This window comes from Balaenoptera ricei, chromosome 2 (assembly GCF_028023285.1).
Source record: "Balaenoptera ricei isolate mBalRic1 chromosome 2, mBalRic1.hap2, whole genome shotgun sequence".
NCBI classification, from domain to species: Eukaryota; Metazoa; Chordata; class Mammalia; order Artiodactyla; family Balaenopteridae; genus Balaenoptera; species Balaenoptera ricei.
Window position 1 is genome coordinate 150,698,783 of NC_082640.1, and position 24,294 is coordinate 150,723,076.

Here is a 24,294-nt window from a genome sequence, read left to right on the forward strand (position 1 = left end):
CGTTAACGATTATTATGTCTTCCTTAGATTGAGGAGCTTGCCCGGACTCTTTCTTGCAATTACAATCAACCTTCCCTGGACAGTGTGAGTGTGGTCGACTCATCTCCTACCTCAAGTCCTCCAGCTAAGAAATGCTCCAAAGTCCAAGAAAGATGGCAGATGTCTGCAAAGAAGGCTCTTCTCCAGTGGGCTCAGGAGCAATGTGCCGCGTAAGTAGTTTGCTCCACCAGGGGAGACACACAGGGCAGCTGTACCCACCAACACAACCTTACCGACCTCCAGGTCTGAAAATCGGGCCAAATAGGAGTATCACCCACCTGAACACTTCCCTCTCATAAAAAGAAAATGCTCGCTCTCCCCCTTCCCCTCACACTGAATCTTCCACATGTGGACCTCTGTGAGCTCAGCCACACTTGGTTTTGAAGACCGGAAGGTGGTATCATCTGGGTAACTTACCTCACTCCCGCTCCCGTGTGTAGGTGGCCTATTACTGTGTACAAATAAAGTAGTTTTTAAATATCTTTTTCTTTAGGCACGATTCCCCTATGCATCTGGAAGGTGGATTTAGATTCAAAACGTTTTGCCATGCTAGAAGCTCTTTAAAAGTCGGGACTCTATCTTAGTTGACTGTGTATTCCCTTAATTTTAGCCTAATATGTGTTCTTGGTAGGTGCTCCATAAATGTGTTGAGTGGATGAATGAAAAATGAGTGAATGAGTAGCCAACTCATAAAATTATCCCTTGGAACTCTATAGGGCTGCATGAAAGACCATGGTCCCCATTGTTTAGAAACTCGTAGCTCAATTAGGAAACAAAGAAACAAGAGAGTAGGTGTTTTAAAAAAAGATGATAAAGGGAAGTTAATGCTTATAATTTCTTTTTTTTTTCAGTTTTTTTAATTATTAATTGTTATTGGAGTCTGGTTGCTTTACAATGTTGTGTTAGCCTCCAATGCACAGTAAAATGAATCAGCCATACACATGTAGTTATTCCCTTCCTTTTGGACTTCCCTCCCATTTAGGTTACCACAGTGCACTAGGTAGAGTTCCCTGTGCTATACAGTATGTTCCCATCAGTTGTCTATTTTATACATAGTGTCAATAATGTATATGTGTCAATCCCAGTCTCCCAATTCCTCCCACTATAATTTCTTTTTTACATAGGAAAATGTTTTCTGCTCTTGGGATACATTTACTTTTTCAATTTAGCCAACTGCTTGGATGGAGTTTAGGAAAATAAGGAATTAGGATGCAGGAGATCCACCACAAAAAGACCTATAGAGTTCAAAAGGCGTTCTTTGTCACATCATAGCATTGTCCAGATAAACAGAGGCATACAAATGTTGCTAAGCCCTCTCAAATGTTGGGCTTCTGAGTAACTGCTTCCTAATGAAAGGCTAAGATGTTAATTTCTGCCTTACCTTTCTGTAGTTGTCATTTATCCTCTGTATTCTGTGAGGGGACACAAATATACATGCATATCTTACAGGTTTTAAGTATATTAAATGAACTTTTTCTTGAATTTCCTAGAGATAATTTTACTTCAGTTTCCTAAATTTTTAAAATCCAAAATATAGCATGTGTGAAAAGCATTATTACACCATATTCAGATTTGTTTCATTTATGCTTAAATAAGCTTCAAACCCTTTCAAAGTCCATATATTTTACCAAGGTTTACCTTTTCCCCATGTCCTTCCTTATTTTTCAACTATAGAGCTTATGCTAAACGTATTAAGATGTAGTAGGTAATTCTTAAGTATTTCGTCAGGAGTTTATTCTAGTTTTGGCTGTCATTGGTGGTATTACTGGGTGACTTTTGTTTGAATATTCTGATTCTCTAGGGCTCAGATGTAAGACTATGTTGTAAGAAATATGTGATTTTTTTTTTTTTATTTCTGAAGGAGATGAATTGGGCCCCCATCTGTGATGTCTGCGTGAGCCTAGATCCTGTCAGTCACTCTGGAGCCAACCCCGCCCTCTCCAAGGCCCGGCAGTAGCACGTTCTCTGTGGCACTTGTTTTGGCCCATCAGGGCAGAGCTGAGTTCCCAGCCTGGTGCTGTATGGAGCGCGGTGCCTGCTGGTCGGACCTGAGCCGGCTCTGGCCCCCCTTAGCACTCTGGCGGGTCTGGCCCCGCCCTCAGCCCCACCGCCACCCCCGTAGCCATCAATTTAGTTTAGTACTTACACGTGCACGCTGAAGCTGGAATACTAGGTTTTGAGTTCTGGCTCCCAGCACTTTCTAACTGGTAGCCTTAGACACTTAATCTCGTTGTGTTCAAGTTTCCTTAATTATAAAACGTGGGCAATACTAACACTTACTTCATAGGGTTATTATGTGCATTACAAGAATTGTGTTTTTTTTAAAAAACATTTGCAACAGTTTCGGGACACAATGGGCACCATATAAGTGTTTGTTAAACGACAGGAAAATCACTGCCTACTATGTAGTTTGTCATAATCATAGTTTAGGGTTTTTTCCTAAGGGATCCAGGAAAGCCCAGGTCATCTGAAGCAGATTATTTCTTGAGTAGCTTTTATCATGTATACTTTTGATGTATACTTAAATTAGTCCATTGAATTTCCTTGCGTTTTTATGGGATATTAAAGGAAACTATAGTTGTTCTCGAATATTTCCCACACTTTGTAGGCAACTATATGCTTTTACAAAATCTTCAGTGATCTCTTGTCGAACACAAATTGAGTGGTTTGAGATATACATGTTAAGCACCTTTTTATGTCAGGCACTGTTTGCAGGGCGGGTGAGTCTAAAATGATGGGCAAGAGAGAAAGGGCCCCTGTTCTCAAGGGGCTTGCACCCTAGTAGGAGAGGTACATGAATAAATATGATAATTATAGTTGGCCGTAAAGTTAGGAAGGACTTATGATATGGTTGAGAATGTCAAGGATAGGAAGAGGGTGCCCTTATCGTAGGTGGTCATGGAGTGCCTTTCTTCTTTTTAAAATTTTTATTGAAATATAGTTGATTTACAATGTTGTGTTAGTTTCAGATGTACAGCAAAGTAATTCAGTTATACATAAATATATATATATAAATATGTATATTCTTTTTTTACATTCTCTTCCATTATAGGTTATTACAAGATATTGAGTATAGTTCCCTGTGCTATACAGTAGGTCCTTGTTGGTTATCTATTTTACATATAGCAGTGTGTATGCCTTTCTGAGGAGGAGACCTTTGAGCTGAGACCTGAAGGAGAAGGCTTTAGGTGTGTGAATATCTGGGAGGAAGAGTGTCCAGGCAGAAGGATTAAAAAGGCTGTGGAGAAGCAGAAATGAAGCCAGTGTTGCTGCATGTTGGAAGGTGGAGATATTGAATAATATCCTCTGAACTGAGAAGGAACTTTAAGACTGAAGAATGAAACAGGCAACTCCATAAAGTGCAATTATGAAACTTATTGTGGGTAACTTACAGGCAGGATCCGGCAGACAAGGATCCAGAGGCATTCAGAGCTGCACTCCATGCCCTCGAAAGGGGTACAGGGAGATTTAAAGGGGCCAAAGCTCAAACAGAATCTGACTATGAAGGGAGAAGTATGTCTGCACCAACAGGAACCAGGGGTTTTTCCTCTCCCTGGGGTCTCATGACCATTAACCATCTGTGTCAGCAAAAGGCATTCTTCCAGTTTTCATATCAGATGAAGGCAAGGGTAAAAGTTGATGGGGAACTTATCTGGCTTGGGCACATTCCTTGCGAGCAGGCTAAAGCTCGGTCGTGCAGAGAGAACAGGGGGTTAGGACTGCGGGCCTAAGATGCAGCTGACAAAATGGAGTCAGTGTGGTCTAGCCACATACTGCAACATTGTAAGAGAGGGGAGATGTAAAGGTGGGAGAGGTAAGCAGGAGCCAAAGCTTGTCTGGCCTTGTGGGCCAGAGTGTGGGATGTTATTCTAAATATAATGACAAGCTATGATGGGTTTTTTTAAAATAATTTTTTTTATTGTGATAAAATATACATAACAAGATTTACCACTTAAACAGTTTTTAAGAGTACAGTTCAGTGACATTCAGTACATTCACAGTTGTGTAACCATCACTGCTATCTGTCTGCAGAACTTTTTTCATCTTGCAAAACTGAAACTCTGTATCTGTTTAACACCTCCCCGCCCTATTCCTCCTTCCCCTCAGCCTTCCCCTGGCCACCAGAGATCTACTTTCTTTATCAGTAAATTTCACTCTGTTTGGTACCTTAAGAGAGTGTAATCGTATAACATTTGTCCATTTGTGACTGGCTTATTTCATTCAGCATAATATCTTTAAATTTCATCCATGTTGTAGTATATCTCAGAATTTCCTTACTTTTTAGGGCTGAATGATATTTTATTGTATGAACACACCACATTTTGTTCATGCATTCATTCCTGGTGACCGGTTCTAAGCAGAGGAGTGACAAGGTCTATCTATCCAATGAGCTATTGGCCACTGACTTGGCACAATGTATCATATAATTGTTTCCAGTGAGAAATACAATTAGTCCCTCTAGTGAAAGGAATTTAACAATTTGTAGAGGCCCAGTTTAGTCTTGAGCCAACAGATTGCTGAATGAAGAGCATTAAACTCCAGTGAGAACTGTCATGTGAAGGGCTTGTAAAGACAGATTTCAGGCGCACTTCCAGAGTGTGATTCCGTGGACCTGGGGTTGGGCCTGAGAATTTGCATTTCGAGCAGCTACAGCCACGTGACGCTGCTGCCGGGGCCGCGCTTTGAGAAGCAGTGCTCCGGGGCCTCGTGAGCCTTATCACACTTGGCATTTTACTTTAATTTGACCCCATGGTTCAAATAAAATATTTTCCTAGAAGGATTGATTCGATTTATGTGATTGGCAGAAATTAGTTTTAATTCCTGATGAATAGAGTGGAGGTGCTTTGATATAGTCTTTTAGATAATGTTTATCGTGTTTTTATTCTTTTGTCATAGGTTTGAGTCTGTCAGGGTGACGGATTTTAAGGCAAGCTGGAGAAATGGGATGGCTTTTTTGGCTGTCATCCACGCCTTGCGACCAGACCTGATCGACATGAAGAGTGTGAAGCACAGATCCAACAGGGACAATCTGAAAGAGGCCTTCAGAATTGCAGAACGAGAATTAAAGATCCCCAAAATGCTGGAACCAGAAGGTAAAGAAGCTTCTTTCTTTGTAAAACAATGTCCAGTGTGAAGTGGATTTGAAAACAGTACCCACATATGAGCAAACATAACAGCATTATATTTTAGTCCTGAGGGGTTTAACTTTAAACTTTTTATTAAGTTTCATGAAATTAAGAATTCCTGCCAGTTAGTTAACCTCAGTAATTGCAGGGAGGATGCCACAGCTGAAACCAAACGATGCTGTTTTGGGGAATAATTTTGAGTCTTTGTCTTAATTTTCTTTTATTGTGTTCTATATTTCGTCCTCCTTGATTCTATTATTCTCTTCTAAAATCTCTCAAGTAAGATATTTCTTTGAGTGGTTTATATATGTCCCCTTTCCTATTCCCTCCCGCTAGTTAAAGCTGAGCCTCTATGAGGACAGAAACTGCTTTTTCTGTTTCTCTCTCTATGGCTGGCTCAGCTTTGCCATTGATTGTGCTAAATCAGTTTTGTTGGATTGTTAGGGACTTCCCTGGTGGTCCAGTGGTTAAGACTGTGTGCTTCCAATGGGTGCAGGTCTGATCCCTTGTCGGGGAACTAAGATCCCGCATGCTGCACGCCGCATGCCGCATGAAGCGGCCAAAAAAATAATAATAATTTTGTTGGATTGTTAACAACATTAGCGAAATCCTAAATACTGGCTATATTCAAAGAGATAATTATCAGGTTATACTTTAACTTCATAAAATTAAGATTTAAATAATTCATTTCTTCTGGAAAAGAACTTTACTTTGGATTGTGTTGTTTCATAATTTACCCAAAGCTTGTTAAAAAAAAAAAAAAAACCCAGTAAGGTCATAAAAAAGGCATGTAGGATTAGTGAAAGTTATAATGAACTAACAGGTCAAGAGATACAAATTCTAGTCTCAGCTCTACAACAGGGGTGTGTAGGTCAATGTTTAATGTTAGGCTCTCTGAAACAGTGTGTGTGTGTACATATACATGTCTATTATAAATTTTACAAACATAAATGATGTGTAGCACACAGTTTACAAATAATAATAAAATATATGATACACTTTATTATAACTTCCATATAGCCCCCAAATGCTTTTGTTGATTTTTGCCACTCTTATATCAATCTGTAGCCAACTTAAGGTTGCAGTTGCTGAACCAGTGCAGTTCTGACATGAGTGTTGGTGGATAACTTCCTTTGCATTAATGAGTAAGTGTAACAGCAAAGAGATACGTCAGAGCTGCACTTGTTCTTCAGTGATGTGAATGACTTCTTTGCTGGGAGAATACTGGAAGAATTCGATTTTTGTTCTATTCACAATTTGACAGCTATAGACAGGACATACTTTTAAGATTAACCTGCATTATTAACAATATCTCCATCCTTTCCTTGGCACTCAACAAAACAGCAAATCAAGCCCTCATCTGCTGATTTTCTGTGGTATAAATCTTGCCACCAACGTGAAGTCACTGAATACATTGGGAAAAGATGCACAGTAGCACACCATTATATATTATTTCTATCATACAGATACAATAGACATAACCTTAGAGGTGTGGATAGTAGTAAAATGCAGTGAAATACTTGGGAAGTGATGAGTTTTACGTATTTATTACCTTTGTTTTAATATAATTTATGTAATTGTGCATTTATAGAATTTAAATTTTAATGCTATGTTAAATTTTCAGCAGTTTCATAAGTCAATTGTTAAACAATCAGCTCTCTCAAGCTGGTGTGAGCACACCACTGACTGAGTGACCGTGGCTTTGTCACTTAACCTTTCTGGTTTTAAATAGCTGTATTGAGATATAATTCACATACCATACAATGTACCCATTTAACTGTACAATTGAATGGTTTTTAGTATATTCACAAAATTTTGCAACCATCATCATAATCAAATTTAGAGCATTTTCATCACCCCCCCAAAATAAACCCTGAGCCCATTAGCAGTCCCTCCCCATTTCCCCCATCCCCCATCCCCCCACACAGCCCTAGGCAACCACTAATCTACTTTCTGTCTCTATAGATTTGCCAATTCTGGAAATTTAACATGAACGGAATCATACGATATGTGGTCTTTTGTGACTGGCTTATTTATTTATTTATTTATTTAATAAATTTATTTATTTATCTTTGGCTGCGTTGGGTCTTTGTTGCTGCACGCGGGCTTTCTCTAGTTGCGGTGAGCGGGGGCTGCTCTTCATTGTGGTGTGCGGGCTTCCCACTGCGGTTGCTTCTCTTTGTTGCAGAGCATGGGATCTAGGCACGCGGGCTTCAGTAGTTGTGGCACGCGGGCTCAGTAGTTGTGGCGCACGGGCTTAGTTGCTCCGCAGCATGTGGGATCTTCCCAGAACAGGGTTCAATCCCATGTCACCTACAATGGCAGGTCGATTCTTAACCACTGCGCCACCAGGGAAGTCCCTGGCTTCTTTAAATTAGCAGAATGTTCAAATTTCATCTATGTTGCAGCATTTATTGTTAAAAATAATAACAAAAATTTTTTATTTTTAGATATACTTTATTTTTTAGGACAGTTTTAGATTTATAGGAAAATTGGGAAGACAGTACAGTAGGTTCCCATATACCCCACACCCAATTTTCCCTATTGTTAGCATCTTACATTAATACAGTATATTTGTTACAATTAATGAACCGATATTGATATAATAAAGGCAATACTCTATTCACATTTTCTTTGTTTTCCCCTAATGCCCTTTTTTCTCTTCAGGATCCCATCCAGGATACATTACATCTAGTCATCATGTCTCCTTGGGCTCCTCTTGACTGTGACAATTTCTCAGACCATTTTTTTTTGTTTTGGATGACTTGACAGTTTTTGATGACTTGACAGTTTTGAGGATTACTGGTCAGGTATTTTGTAGATGCTGGAATTTGTGTTATGCTTTTTCTCTTAATGCCAACTTGACATCGCCGTTGACGTTGACGTTGATTGCCTGGCTGAGATAGTGTTTGTCAGGTTTCCCCACTGTGAAGTTACTCTTTGTTTCCCCCCTTTCCTTACTGTACTCTTTGGGGGGAAGTCACTATGCACAGCCCACACTTAGGAGAGTATGCTCACTCTCCTTGAGGGCAGGTTAGCTACATAAATTATTTGGAATTCTGCACAGGAGATTTGTCTATTCTCCTCCATTTATTTACTTATTCAACTATTTTTTTGTATCAGTGTAGATTCATGGATTTTTTTTTAATACTTTGGGTTGTAATCCAATGCTACTTTGTTTATTTTATTGCTCAAATTAAAAATAAATTTTTTTTGTACCTCCGAGTTTTGGCTATTAAGAGCTCTTTCAGTCGGCTCCTGTGCTCCTTTGACATATCCTCAGTGTGGGGTTGGCTTGTTTGTTTTGGCACTACAAGATGCTCCAGGCTCATCTTGTATACTTCCTACTGTAGTCCTGGATCAACTATTCCTCCAAGGAGCCCTGGTTCCTTTTACTAGAGAATAGTATTAGAAACCAAGATCTGGGTGCTAGGTGTGCTTGTTGATACTGGTTTCTAGCCTTTTTGGACCTTAGTTGTTTTTATAAGAGTTAATTACGTGATATTCCCAAGTTCACAGTTAGCCTAATGATTCCATGTTTCTATATATCAGGTTTGTCATTAGTTTGGCTTCATGTGGCTTGTTAATAATTCTGCTTGTTTAACTTTCCCCCATCTCTTTGTTTTTTCTCCCTCCTTCCCCCCCCCCTTTTTTTTTGTCCAAAAAGGAAAGAACCTTTTCGGCTTTTCATTATCTTTTCAAAATTTATTCATTTTCCCCCATGCTTTGCTCTATTCCCTATTTCTGTGTTTTCTTTTAATACTTCTTTCATTGTGATTCACCAAATATTTATTATTAGTGTAAACTATTTTTGCTATTTTAGTATGTGAAAATAACTAGGCAACTAGTGGAAGAGACAATTTAATGAAAACAAATTTCCACTTTATAAATGATTGCCCATAATTCATTTTACATAGCTTAAATAATAGCTCAAAAACATGAAATACATGATGATTTTTTTTTTAAAGAGAGGGGGGACCTTTTTTTTTTTAGTTTTTATTTTTTTAATTAGTTAATTAATTTATTTGGCAGCGTCAGGTCTTAGTTGCGGCACATGGGATCTTCGTTGTGGCATGCAGAATCTTTTATTGCGGTGTGCGGGCTTCTCTCTAGTTGGGGTGAACGGGCTCTAGAGCGCGCAGGCTCAGTAATTGTGGGGAGCTCAGTTGCCCCGAGGCATGTGGGATCTTAGTTCACCGATCGCGATTGAACCTGCGTCCCCTGCATTGGAAGGCGGATTCTTAACCACTGGACCACCAGGGAAGTCCCCATCATGATTATTTATGCAGACCAAATACCACAGTCATACTTGAATAAGGGAATTATCTTTTGACACAATTTTGTTAACACATTAATCATTATGCATAGCCTCATATCCAATGAAAAAATTTAAGAGAGGTATCCAGCTAAGCCAGTATCATTATTTTATGTATCTCTTGATATTTATACTTTTTTCAATAAAAGATAGAATAACTTAACTCTTAGGGATCCTTTCTTTATTGAATCCCTACTCCCAGCTCTTTATTGATGCTTTTAATGTGCTTACTGACTTGGATTTTACCATTTGGTTATAGATTAGATTCAATTCCTCCCTCAACTGACTTAGAGCACTCACTGGGCCCAGTAAACATGCTTGCTAAAGCATGCATAGTGTGTTGGATTTGTTTATTTGTTTTTCTCCTAACTGCAAGCTCCTCAAGGGGCAGATAATGTCTTAAAGCATCTAGCATCTACTCAAGGGTCTGGCATCTACTTGCTGAATGAAGGGATGAAACATAAGCCCATAAGGGCAAGGACTGAGTCTTACATATCCTGCTTGTGACCTGCATTTGTTGGCTCTTTATAAATACGTGTTGAATTGAATTTAACAGAATTAATAAATAAACACAGATTTCTTTGTCAATATCGTCATTGGTGGTTTTGGCGGCGTAGCAAAAGACATCCCCAAATTATGTGTTCATTTTGTCCGTAACATATTGTAATCTCTTCTTTGTGATTTGTGATCTACTTAATTTATTATATGCCTGGAGAAGTTCTGTACTTAATGAATTTATAATATTTTTAACTTTGTTTAAATCAGCATTTTCCAAATTTATTTCACCATGGGCTCTTTTAATGCAAAACAAAGATTGGTCCATAGAAGGCTCTCAGTAAATGTATTTGCTCCACAAATGAACGAATAAAATCTTGTGGATGTCTCGGACAAATCTTCTATACAGCATATACTTTTGGAAATGCTTTATTGCACAAATGCTGAGACCAATGTGTCAGGAGTGGATTCCAGTTGCTCTATGTTTCTGCATTCCTGGAGGACTTTCTGCACTGTCACCAGAACATGTAAGGCTTACCGTTCTCCTATCCACCCTCCCTGACTACTCATGCCCTCATACATACAACATGTACAGTGACATTTTATTATTAGGAAACTGAGGCTGTGCAATACTCCTACCAGGATTCAACCCAGCTCCATCTCACTCTAGATCTAAGCTCTTAACCACTGCATAACCTTGGCGCAAGGGTGAGTGAGCAGAGATTGCATGGCTGGTCGACTACTTTGGTTCATTTCAGTACTGTTCTCGAGTATTAATTATAGTAAATCACACCTATAGGTGGTTGATAGTGTGGTATATCTTGCAGATGTGGATGTTGTTAATCCTGATGAAAAGTCAATCATGACCTATGTGGCACAGTTTTTGCAATATTCAAAGGATGCACCTGGGACTGGAGATAAAGCCCAGGTATGTCTTTATAAGTACAAATCAAGCTCATTTTTGTTGTACCCTACTAATAGTTTAATTTTTAGCATCGAGGCATAATTTGCACACAGAACTTACATGTACAGTTCAGTGAGTTTTGGCAAATGCATACACCGTATAACCATACTTTAATCGTGATGTAAAACATTTCTATTACCCAGGTTGTTCCACTGTGCCTCTTTTCTGTCTGTACTCCTCCACCTGAAGCAACCAATATTCCAATTTCTTTCACTATAGATTAGTTTTGCTTGTTTTTTTAAAGTTAAAAGTGGTAATTTATTAAACTTTGTTGAATTATCTAAAACAGCATTTAGATACATACTATATAGGACAAATTAAGTTTAGCAGGCTTTTAAAAAAGTCTAGAGATACCGGATTTTTGTCTGTTGTAATTTTTATCAGCTTTATTGAGATACAATTCATATACCGTAAATTAAATCATTTAAAATTTACGATTCAATGGTTTTTAGTATGTTTACATAGTTGTGCAACCATCATCACAATCTAATTTTAGCATATTTCCATTTTACCTGTTCTTTAGCTTAGTATAAATGGAATCATATAATCCATATAAACAGAAGCATTGTGTTCCACTCTTGATCCTTGTTTGTTGAGATACTGTTGAATTACCATCAGGCTGCCATTTGTTTATTCAGTTTTTTCCTTTGACTTTCAGTCAGTTACACAAAATATTGTGGGTGGAAATTTCTTAAAAATCACTGAGCTGAAAATAAACATTTTTTCTGCATCTATAAAGATAAATGAGTGCTGTGAGTTTAGTAAAATGTTTTTGAATATTATTTTAAAATTTAAACTACTTCCTCAGACATGTAAACATGTAGTCATATTATCACATTTGCTTTGACATAAAATTTAGGCCTATGTTTTTCCAACTGTTTTGTTTGAGGCACCAAGCCAGATTGTTGCTGACTCTGGAAGAGAGACTCAAGCTGAGACATGGGCTTATAATGCACCTCACTTATTTCTGAACTGCTGAGGAGCTCCTCTTTTCTAATTAATGTTCTTATCAAAAAATAAAATTAAAAATTCAACTGTCCATGAAATCAGTTGCAAAAATATATAGAAAGCACTGTTGCTTAATAGAAAGAAAAAAGTAAAGGAAGGTTAAAGGAGAATGGAAATAAGATGCAATTTCTTTTGCTTTATCCTCCGCCAGTGAAATTTGCCTCCAAATGTGTGCAAGCTTACCGCCTAAACAAGAATCTAAAGAAGAAATAATTGTTGCCCAATTCCATAGGATAGCTTAACCAAAGCTTTTAGTAGTGTTATTTTTAGGATCTTTAAATTGTTCAAGATATTTTTGATGTCAGTATATTTAGTAGATGTAAACATCTGTTAACCCATGTTTAGATTTATTGGAAAGCAGTATTCTGAAATGCCTGCTATAAATAAATAATTTAGAATAATGTTCTCTGAAATTGAAGAATAATGAAAGTGGATAAGCCAAAAAAATAAGGGCTTGCTTGCCCTGTTTCTTTAGCACGTTATATTCAGATGGTAGTTTCAATCCATTTTAAAACTTAAGGTGTTACATGAACAGGCAAAATTCCTCTTTGGCACAATGAGTCATTGGTGTGTAGTGATTACACTATTTCACTGATGTTTGAAGTTGTTAATTTTATTGTTTAAAAAAATCACAAAGTATATTTAGGCTAGAGTTTTAAATGTGTGTGTGTGAATTACAGGGAAAGGTGAAAGATGCTATGGTCTGGTTAACTCTACAAGAGAAAAAGCTACAGAAAACGCTAACGGATTCAGAAAATGAGACCTACTGTAAGAAGTATGAAGTAAGTATGACTTTAAACAGTAATTTATTTGTAGTTTACTCTTGGGGAAGAGTAGGATGTTTTTAGAAAAAAACTTTCAGAGTTAATTGTTTAAATACTAAATTAACTCCAAGTTTTAGTGTTGAGTTCGAAGGACCGAGCTTCTCAAATTTTAATGTGTGTAGGAATCACCTGGGGAATCTTGTTAAAATGCAGATTCTAACTCAGTAGTTCTGGGATGGGGCCTGAGATTCTGCATTTCCCACAAGCTCCCAGATGGTGCTGATGCTGGTGGTCCTTAGAGAACTTTGAGTAGTAAGGTTTTAGAGTGGGGACGGCAAACTGGTCTCTAGGTCCCAGCACCTGTTTTTGTAAATACATTGTTATTGGATACATTATCTTATGTATTATATATTACATTATATATTATAATATATATTATATGTGAGCCATGCCCATTAAAGTATTGTTTTTGGCTGCATTCTCACCACATTGTTGAATAGTTACAGCAGAGGCCATATGGCCCACAAAGCCCAAGATGTTTGCTATCTTACTTATCTTATAGTACACGTTTTCCAATCCCAGGTCTAGAGCAGAACATGCTTTTCAGAATGAATATTGAAGGGCAAAAGATTAGGAAATCAGAAATGGAGCTATCCCAGAATTACAGTTCAGGGCTTCAACCAAAATGTCCTTTGGGAGTAATGACAACTGTTACTGTCACCATGTATTGAACATTTGCTATATATCAGGCACCTGCTGACAAGTGTTTTACAGGTTACAACATCTTGCTGAGTATGGTATGGTTATTCCAGTTTTACAGATGAAGACAAACAAGACTTAGAGGGACTAAGTGATTTATCTAAAGTTATATAGCCACTGAAAGGTAGAGGTGGGATTTGAATGAAGTCAGGCTTCAAAGCCCAGCTCTCTTTAGTCCTGATGCTTCTCCAGGGTAAGCAGTTATTCCCCACACCATTTTGAAAGAGGCTATCAGGAGCCAAAGTGAAGGTTTCACAGTCTTCTTTCTTAGAACCCAGTCTGTGCAACACTGTGCCCCTCACCTGGTCTCCGTCCTGAATAAGGAGGAGATACACTCATGGGCCTATACAGCACTCAGCACTTCTAGACCTTCATCCCCCCCATCGGTTAAGAGAGGGAGTTGGATGAATCCAGTCTTTCCTACACTAACATTCGGTGGATTCTGTGACTTGCTCGCCACACCATTCTTTTAGGTTTGGAGTCATCAGGGAAGGAAGACATTCTCTTCTTCCTTTTTTCTGAACTGCATAGGCTTCTTGCCTCTTAGCTCTGGCCTGAAATTGTTTTCATCGACAAGGTGCTCAGCGTCCACAGGAAGAGCCTTGCTCTCACTTGTCTTTCATTTACTAATGTACCACAGATTCAGCTTTCTTAAATGAAAGGCTTTATGAAGTTATTTTAATTCTCAGAGAGAATCAAATTACTTATCCCTTAGTTTGTTCACAAAATTTAATTAGAAATGCGACCAATAATTATGGGTAATCTTAAATAACAGTTATGGAATTGATGACTCAAACACCAATATTTCACACAAATACAAACCAAGAAAAGCTTTATTTATTAAATTTTTGAGGGCAAAGGCAAAGTATATTCTAAAGTTTGTATAAAATGACTTGGGAAGAATGGCTCAAGCTCAGTTAATCATGGAAACTTCAAAAACCATTTATACGTGATGACTGCTGTCATATAATTCTCACTTCTACTCATTCTTATTTTGTTGTGAACACATATTTGGGGAGGACAGACTCACATTTTCCATGGGGCATTATGATTTGTCCTCTAGAGCTGGGTGGCCTTGCTGCCCTATTCCAGTAGAAATCCAACCATAGTGACATGAGACGCAAGCTGTGACCTATGTCACTATGAGGGCACCCAGATCATGAGGGTGCACTGAAGAAAGAAACTGGATTGGTGAGAGGATCGTGAATTCAGGGAATTTTACCTTTATCTAAGTAAAAGTTAAAATATAACCTACAACTATTGATCTTCAAATAGCAAATTACATTTTATAAACTGGTTTAAACATTTCAGTCTTTAAAATACCCTTCTAATTGTAGAGCCTGCTGTCCTTTTTGGAGTCATTCAATGAAGGAAAAAAACCCTTTCTGGATGTCCTGTCGATAACAAGGAATCTAGATGAGCTGAATGAAGATCAGTTACAGTTGAGAGAAGCCTGGGATGGTCTCAACTGCCAGGTTACTGTGTTGTGTTGATTAGAACATTTTCACGGGGCAGCTTTGTTGGATGAGAACTTTAGACTTTCATGAGGAATTCTGTAAAAGACAGAGTAGATGCTTCATCAGAAAGTTGGGAGGGCGTTATGTTTTCTCCATGATCTCATTTGGGTAGTGGTTGATATTGAAATAGGAATTTATAACATTCTGTTTAGAGAACTTACAGGCTTATCCAAAGTTTTTATATTTGCCATCAATTCTTGGTTTGCCACAGTAGATTATCCATATTCTGATTGACCTGCAACCTCCTCTCTGCTTTGGACCAGTATCATGTATCACTATCAATATATGCTTGAAGTGGGTAGGGACAAACCCAGAGAGAATGTGTAATGATGAATGTGTGTATGTGTGTCTGAGTATATCTGTATGATTTCAGTCATTTTAAATTTATTGAGTCTTGTGTTATGGCCCAGGATATGGTGTGTATATATATATATATATATATATATATATATATATATATACTATTTGCACTTGAAAGGAACATGTATTCTGTAGTTATTGGATATAGTATTCTATAAATATCAATAAAGACAAGGTGGTTGGTAGCATTCATATTATCTATGTCTTGACTGACATTTTGTCTAGGTATTCTATCAATTTCTGAGAGAGACCTATTAAAATCTGTAGAATCCTTCCTGTAATTTAGTCAAATTTTGTATCATGTATTTTAAGACTTTGTTATTAGGTGTGTACATTTATGATTGTTATGTCTTCGTGAATCAACACTTAACCATTATGAAATATTCCTGTTTATCTCTGGGAAGACTATTTTTCTTCATGTCTACTTAATCTTATATCAGTATGATAATTGCATTCTTCCTGTGCTGACTGTTTGTGTGGCACATCTTTTTCCTTCATTTACTTTCAACCTATTTGAGTCTTTATATTTAAAGTGCATCTCTTATAGACAGCATATGGTTGGATCCTGCTTTATTATCCACTCTGACAATCTTTGCCTTTTCACTCGAGTGTTTAGACAGTTAATATTAAATGTAATTATTGTTATGGTTCGATGTGGATTTACCATCTTATGCTTTTTTCTGTTTATTCCCTCTGTTTTTTGTATCTCTATTCTTTCTTTTCCTGCCTTGTTTTAGATTATGTTAATATTTTTAGAATTCCATTTTAATTTATCTATTGGCTTTTTGACTCTACCTCTTTCAAATTTTTACTGTGATTACAAGGTACATTATAAAATTTTTGTAGTCTACTTAAAGTTCTACAATTTCTAAGTTATTGTACAACTTCTTATAATATGTGGAAGTCTTGCAATCAAATCTCTCATTTTTTATGCTTAGTTGCTTTATATGTAAATATATATATGACACAAACATGTGTTTTAAAGTCCCCAAGACCACGTTATACATTTTTGCTCAAAACAGTCATGTATTTTAAAGAAATTAAGGAGACAAATTAGTCTTTCATATCTATATAGCTATTTATCATTACCATTGTTCTTCGTTCCTCCCTAGAGATTTGAGTTTCCATCTGAACTCATTTCCATTCAGCTTGAAAAACTTCCTTTAACTTATCTTATAATGCAGATCTGTGGATGGCAAATTCTCTTAGTTTTCTTTGATGTCTAAATGTCTTTATTTTGCTTTCATTCTTTTTAAACATCTTTGTTGAGGTATAATTTACATATCATAGAATTTGCTCATTTTAAATGGCTAATTAAATGACTTTTAGTAAATTTACAGAGTTACAACAGAGATTGTATAGTTTGTAAGTCAAAAATACTCTTTGGCCCTGGAAAAGTTTGCCAATTCTTGCTCAAGCCTCTTGGCCATCAAGAGCGACACCCTGTTTTCAGAATATATTTATCATACCATTTGTGTAGTGTGTTAAACACTAGCACAGTGGCTTAAAAGAGCCACCCTTTCAGTCCCTAATTTTGAAGAACTAGTGCAGCTTCAGAAATTTTCCCATCAAGTGGTAGTGCTCATTGCAATTTCAGCTCCTTTTCCGACCACAGTTTGACAAAACTGATCCCTGTGAAGGGCAGGAACTCTCTGTTACGAATCCTCAACAAAACAGAAGGAGAGGAAGAAAATATTGTCTGTATAGTTCAGACTGTTCCAGGCCACAAAGACCTGGTCTAATTTTGCTGCCTGTGATTTGGAAAAATCACCCAAAATAATGAGAAAAACCATTAAAAGAACTACTTTCCAAGATTAAGTGCTACAAATTGATAGCAGCTTGAAAATCCGTTCCTTAGGTAGAGTGCCGCTCATTTTCTTGGCGTTGCAAAATGAAACTTATTAATTTTAAAGTCATCAGGTGTATAACAGTCAGTGCCATCCAGACAGATTTTGGTTCAGTTGGTTGAGGACACAGATATCTCAAAGCATCTTAATAAATGATTTCATTTTAAGCCTGCTATAGGAAATAGCCACATTGTGTTATTTTGACCTGACAAGATCTTATATAAATTTTCATCCAAATTCAAAGGTAATTTCCAACACTGAGAAAGAAAGTGTAGAGCTAGTTTTCTATGTTAAGAGTGGAAAGAGAGGAATGAAAGGTAAATACCGCCTTCTATCTTTCCTCTTCCTACTGCTACATAGAGTACAGCCCGCAGTCAGAAAGCCCACATTTGGTTTCATGCAAAACATATACAGCTTTCTTTCAGTTGTGAAAAGAGTAACAGCTGAGTTAAAGGTATCGTTCTTAGCTTCTCTTTTGCTCAGTCCTTTGCCAGTTTTCTGGGTTTTTTGTTTGTTTGTTTATTTTTTGGGAAACTCACAGATAATTCAGATATATATAATAAAAGCACATGCTAACTTGTTCATATTAAAATTCATAATAGTGAAAACATTTTTTCATTCTTTTCCGACTGGAGGCTTAATGGTATGTAGTTAATGATTTAGGATTGTAGAGCTGTCTTCTGTCTTACGCCTTTTGAGAAAATAAACTTGCAAGGCAATTAAAGCAAAACAAAATACTACATGGTGTCACTTATTTGTGGAATCTTAAAACAAAGTTAAACTCGTAGAAACAGAGTAGAAAAGTAGTTGTCCAGGATTGAGGGTGTGGAAAATAGGGGGAAGTTGGTTAACGGGAACAAACTTTCAGCTGTAAGATGAATAAGGCCTGAGGATATAATGTAAAACATGGTGACTATAGTGATAGCACTGTATTATATCATTGAAATTTTATAGAGAGTAAAACTTAAATGTACTTGCCCCCCCCAAAAGATAAATATGTGAAATGATGGATGTGTTAACTAGATGGTGAGCCTCCTTTTATGATGTAAATGTATATCAAATCACCATGATGTACACTTTAAATATCTTAAAATTTTGTTTGTCAGTTATACCTCAATAATGCTAAAAAAAGCAAAACAAAATGCAAAAACTGTAATACTTAATGTTTCTGGTTTATAAATAGTTCCATTTGACTGCCTTAAAGGAGGCTACCTTTGTCCTCATTTAACATCTTTGTACTTGGGTTGTTGGTTTAATGGGGGTTTTTTTGATACTTTGCCCTGCATATAGTGGGCACCCAATAAACGTTTTTCAATGAACTAATAATGAATCAAAGAACCCTATTCTTAAAAAATAACCTAATTTTGCCTATTTTTTCCCCTAAAAGTGATTTAACTCTAAGAGTAGTGACAACTCCTCTAGTAGAACTATAATGGTAAGAGAGAATACAGACTTAAAACTCGTGCTTTCATCATCAGTGTGGAGTCCTCCCCACTGACTCTCTTACATTGCTGACCACACTTTACTGTAACCGTGTCCTTGTCTGCTTCCCCCACTAGGTGGTTCAGGCAGGAGCTGTGGCTATTATTTATCTGGTTGACCCTTAGATGTGAAGAGTTGTGTTAAACTTACTCTTGCCTTCATGACACATGGATCTGGGCAAGTCCCTACTCTTATTTTTATTCCTTTATTAAATTTTGTGTTTACTTCCTTTTATCTCCATACCCTCCTTCCATCCCTCTTTCTCCTTAGGCTGCCATTGTGATGTGCTTAATGTGTATCTTTTTGTTTTATGTGTTCTTGTAAAATGCAGTATTGTATTTATGAGTCCGTGTATTTTTAGGTTGTGTGAAGTGATACTGTATGTTATTCTGCTCCTTACTTTCAGTTTTGAACACATATATTTAAGGTGCCTCCATGTTGCCCCCCATGTACATCTAACTGGCATCTAACCGCTGCACAGTCCTCTGTGGTGTGTGACCACCCCCCCCCCACATGTCCTTCCTCTACTCCAGAAGCCTTCTATGTCTTTATACCCAACTCTTAACACAATTCATAAATGTTTCCTCAATGAGTGAATGAATGAGTGTGTGAGTTTTTTTTTTTTTTTTTTTTGAATTTATTTTTTTATACAGCCGGTTCTTATTAGTCATCCATTGTATACACATCAGTGTATACATGTCAATCCCAATCTCCCAGTTCAGCACACCACCCCCCCCACCCCCCGCTGCATTCCCCCCTTTGTGTCCATACGTTTGTTCTCTACATCTGTGTCTCAATTTCTGCCCTGCAAACCGGTTCATCTGTACCATTTTTCTAGGTTCCACATATATGCGTTAATATATGATATTTGTTTTTCTCTTTCTGACTTACTTCACTCTGTGTGACAGTCTCTAGGTCCATCCACATCTCTACAAATGACCCAATTTCGTTCCTTTTTATGGCTGGAGTAATATTCCATTGTATATATGTACCACATCTTCTTTATCCATTCATCTGTCAATGGGCATTTAGGTTGCATCCATGACCTGGCTATTGTAAATAGTGCTGCAATAAACATTGGGGTGCATGTGTCTTTTTGAATTATGGTTTTCTCTGGGTATATGCCCAGTAGTGGGATTGCTGGGTCATATGATAATTCTATTTTTAGTTTTTTAAGGAACCTCCATACTGTTCTCCATAGTGGCTGTATCAATTTACATTCCCACCAACAGTGCAAGAGGGTTCCCTTTTCTCCACACCCTCTCCAGCATTTGTTGTTTTGTAGATTTTCTGATGATGCCCATTCTAACTGGTGTGAGGTGATACCTCACTGTAGTTTTCATTTGCATTTCTCTAATAATTAGTGATGTTGAGCAGCTTTGCATGTGCTTCTTGGCCGTCTGTATGTCTTCTTTGGAGAAATGTTTATTTAGGTCTTCTGCCCATTTTTTGATTGGGTTGTTTGTTTTTTTAATATTGAGCTGCATGAGCTGTTTATATATTTTGGAGATTAATCCTTTGTCCATTGATTTGTTTGCAAATATTTTCTCCCATTCTGAGGGTTGTCTTTTCGTCTTGTTTATGGTTTCCTTTGCTGTGCAAAAGCTTTGAAGTTTCATTAGGTCCCATTTGTTTATTTTTGTTTTTATTTCCATTACTCTAGGAGGTGGATCAAAGAAGATCTTGCTATAATTTATGTCAAAGAGTATTCTTCCTATGTTTTCCTCTAAGAGTTTTACAGTGTCCGGTCTTACATTTAGGTCTCGAATCCAGTTTGAGTTTATTTTTGTGTATGGTGTTAGGGAGTGTTCTAATTTCATTCTTTTCCATATAGCTGTCCAGTTTTCCCAGCACCACTTATTGAAGAGACTGTCTTTTCTCCATTGTATATCCTTGCCTCCTTTGTCATAGATTAGTTGACCGTAGGTGCGTGGGTTTATCTCTGGGCTTTCTATCTTGTTCCATTGATCTATATTTCTGTTTTTGTGCCAAGTACCATATTGTCTTAATTACTGTAGCTTTGTAGTACAGTCTGAGGACAGGGAGTCTGATTCCTCCAGTTCCACTTTTTTCCCTCAAGACTGCTTTGGCTATTCGGGGTCTTCTGTGTCTCCATACAAATTTTAAGATTTTTTGTTCTAGTTCTGTAAAAAATGCCATTGGTAATTTGATAGGGATTGCATTGAATCTGTAGATTGCTTTGGGTAGTATAATCATTTTCACAATATTGATTCTTCCAAGGACATGGTATATCTCTCCATCTGTTGGTATCATCTTTAATTTCTTCCATCAGTGTCTTATAGTTTTCTACATACAGGTCTTTTGTCTCCCTAGGTAGGTTTATTGCTAGGTATTTTATTCTTTTTGTTGCAGTGGTAAATAGGAGTGTTTCCTTAATTTCTCTTTCAGATTTTTCATCTTTATAGGAATGCAAGAGATTTCTGTGCATTAATTTTGTATCCTGCAACTTTACCAAATTCATTGATTAGCTCTAGTAGTTTTCTGGTGGCATCTCTGGATTCTCTATGTATAGTATCATGTCATCTGCAAACAGTGACAGTTTTACTTCTTCTTTTCCAATTTGTATTCCTTTTATTTCTTTTTCTTCTCTGATTGCCATAGCTGGGACTTCCAAAACTATGTTGAATAATAGTGGTGAGAGTGGGCAACCTTGTCTTGTTCCTGATCTTAGAGGAAATGCTATCAGTTTTTCACCATTGAGAATGATGTTTGCTGTGGGTTTGTCGTATATGGCCTTTATTATGTTGAGGTAGTTTCCCTCTATGCCCACTTTCTGGAGAGTTTTTATCATAAATGGGTGTTGAATTTTGTCAAAAGCTTTTTCTGCATCTATTGAGATGATCATATGGTTTTTATTCTTCAGTTTGTTAATATGGTTTATCACATTGATTGATTTGCATATATTGAAGAATCCTTGCATCCTTGGGATAAATCCCACTTGATTATGGTGAATGAATCTCTTAATGTGTTGTTGGATTCTGTTTGCTAGTATTTTGTTGAGGATTTTTGCATCTATATTCATCAGTGATATTGGTCTGTAATTTTCTTTTTTTGTAGTATCTTTGTCTGGTTTTGGTATCAGGGTGATGGTGGCCTCATAGAATGAGTTTGAGAGTGTTCCTTCCTCCGCAATTTTTTGGAAGAGTTTGAGAAGGATGGGTGTTAGCTCTTCTCTAAATATTTGATAGAATTCACCTGTGAAGCCATCTGGTCCTGGACTTCTGTTTGTTGGAAGATTTTTAATCACAGTTTCAATGTCATTACTTGTGATTGGTGTGTTCATATTTTCTATTTCTTCCTGGTTCGGACTTGAAAGGTTATACCTTTCTAGGAATTTGTCCATTTCTTCCAGGTTGTCCATTTTATTGGCATAGAGTTGCTTGTAGTAGTCTCTTAGGATGCTTTGTATTTCGGCGGTGTCTGTTGTAACTTCTTCTTTTTCATTTCCAATTTTATTGATTTGAGTCCTCTCCCTCTGTTTCTTGATGAGTCTGGCTAATGGTTTATCAATTTTGTTTATCTTCTCAAAGAACCAGCTTTTAGTTTTATTGATCCTTGCTATTGTTTTCTTTGTTTCTATTTCATTTATTTCTGCTCTGATCTTTATGATTTCTTTCCTTTTGCTAACTTTGGGTTTTGTTTGTTCTTCTTTCTGTATTTCCTTTAGGTGTAAGGTTAGATTGTTTATTTGAGATTTTTCTTGTTTCTTGAAGTAGGCTTGTATAGGTATAAACTTCCCTCTTAGAACTGCTTTTGCTGCATCCCATAGGTTTTGGATCGTCCTGTTTTTGTTGTCATTTGTCTCTAGGTATTTTTTGATTTCCTCTTTGATTTCTTCAGTGATCTCTTGGTTATTTAGTAATGTATTGTTTAGCCTCCATGTGTTTGTGTTTTTTATGTTTTTTTCCCTGTAATTGATTTCTAATCTCATAGCATTGTGGTCAGAAAATGTGCTTGATATGATTTCAGTTTTCTTAAATTTACTGTGGCTTGATTTGTGACCCAAGATGTGATCTATCTTGGAGAATGTTCCATGCGCACTTGAGAAGAAAGTGTAATCTGCTGTTTCTGGATGGAATGTCCTATAAATATCAATTAAATCTATCTGGTCTATTGTGTCATTTAAAGCTCTGTTTCCTTATTTATTTTCATTTTGGATGATCTGTCCATTGGTGTAAGTGAGGTGTTAAAGTCCCCCACTATTATTGTGTTACTGTCGATTTCCTCTTTTATAGCTGTTAACAGTTGCCTTATGTATTGAGGTGCTCCTATGTTGGGTGCATATATATTTATAATTGTTATATCTTCTTCTTGGATTGATCCCTTGATCATTATATAGTGTCCTTCCTTGTCTCTTGTGACTTTCTTTATTTTAAAGTCTATTTTATCTGATATGAGTATAGCTACTTCAGCTTTCTTTTGATTTCCATTTGCATGGAATATCTTTTTCCATCCCCTCACTTTCAGTCTGTATCTGTCCCTGGGTCTGAAGTATGTCCCTTTTAGACAGCATATATATGGGTCTTGTTTTTGTATCCATTCAGCAAGCCTGTGTCTTTTGGTTGGAGCATTTAATCCATTCACGTTTAAGGTAATTATTGATATGTGTGTTCCTATGACCATTTTCTTAATAGTTTTGGGCTTGTTTTTGTAGGTGCTTTTCTTCTCTTGTGTTTCCCACTTAGAGAAATTCCTTTAGCATTTGTTGTAGAGCTGGTTTGGTGGTGCTGATTTCTCTTAGCTTTTACTTGTTTGTAAAGCTTTTGATTTCTCCATCGAATCTGAATGAGATCCTTGCCGGGTAGAGTAATCTTGGTCATAGTTTCTTCCCTTTCATCACTTTAAGTATATCATGCCACTCCCTTCTGGCTTGTAGAGTTTCTGCTGAGAAATCAGCTGTTAACCTTATGGGAGTTCCCTTGTATGTTATTTGTCGTTTTTCCCTTGCTGCTTTCAATAATTTTTCTTTGTCTTTAATTTTTACCAGTTTGATTACTATGTGTCTTGGTGTGTTTCTCCTTGGGTTTATCCTGTATGGGACTCTGTGAGTGAGTTTTGATGGTGTTTAGCAGGGGGAAAATCCAGGTAGAAGGGGCAGCAAGGGCAAAGACCTGGGGGAATAATCAGGGTTTGGGGCAATAAGTAGCTGGCATTTATGTGACTCATGTGTGTAGGGAGTGGTGGGAAGGCTGAGGAAGGAGGAGGTTGGCTGGATTGGGGGGCGGGGGCTTTGGTGAAGGACAGATATTCAGGAGATATGGTAGAGATATCTAATGTAAATATATGATTAGGGCTCGTGAGGAAAGTAATCTATAAATCTGCTTGCAATGTATAGTTGTAATGTTAGGGAACACAAGGGCATACAACATTTCAAATGATGGTCATTCAGTACAGTAGTCTACCCCTGCTTTGAGGGGTGCTTTAACTATTTCTAATTTCCCTCTCGTGCCTGATTATGGATTTATCAAAACATTTGTTTTTATTCCTGTGCCCTCTTCTACTACTTTTGAACAAATTATGCTCTCGATCAGCAGCTAGCCAAGTGATACTTAGAACTAAGAAATTTACCTATTGATCAAGATTTCCTTGTCTAACAG

At 37.1% G+C, this 24,294-nt stretch overlaps 1 protein-coding gene across 15 annotated transcripts in view; it reads left to right on the forward strand.

The window, feature by feature from the left end:
- The window catches only part of SYNE2 (spectrin repeat containing nuclear envelope protein 2), a 319,025-nt gene that overhangs the window by 87,243 nt on the left and 207,488 nt on the right, over positions 1-24,294 (forward strand). For all 15 annotated transcript variants that reach the window (XM_059914375.1, XM_059914389.1, XM_059914374.1 and 12 more), the window contains exons 7-11: positions 28-209; positions 4,936-5,132; positions 10,803-10,903; positions 12,628-12,729; positions 14,808-14,945. In XM_059914375.1, the coding sequence (XP_059770358.1) occupies positions 28-209; positions 4,936-5,132; positions 10,803-10,903; positions 12,628-12,729; positions 14,808-14,945 (720 nt within the window). The remainder of the gene's footprint in view (positions 1-27; positions 210-4,935; positions 5,133-10,802; positions 10,904-12,627; positions 12,730-14,807; positions 14,946-24,294) is intronic.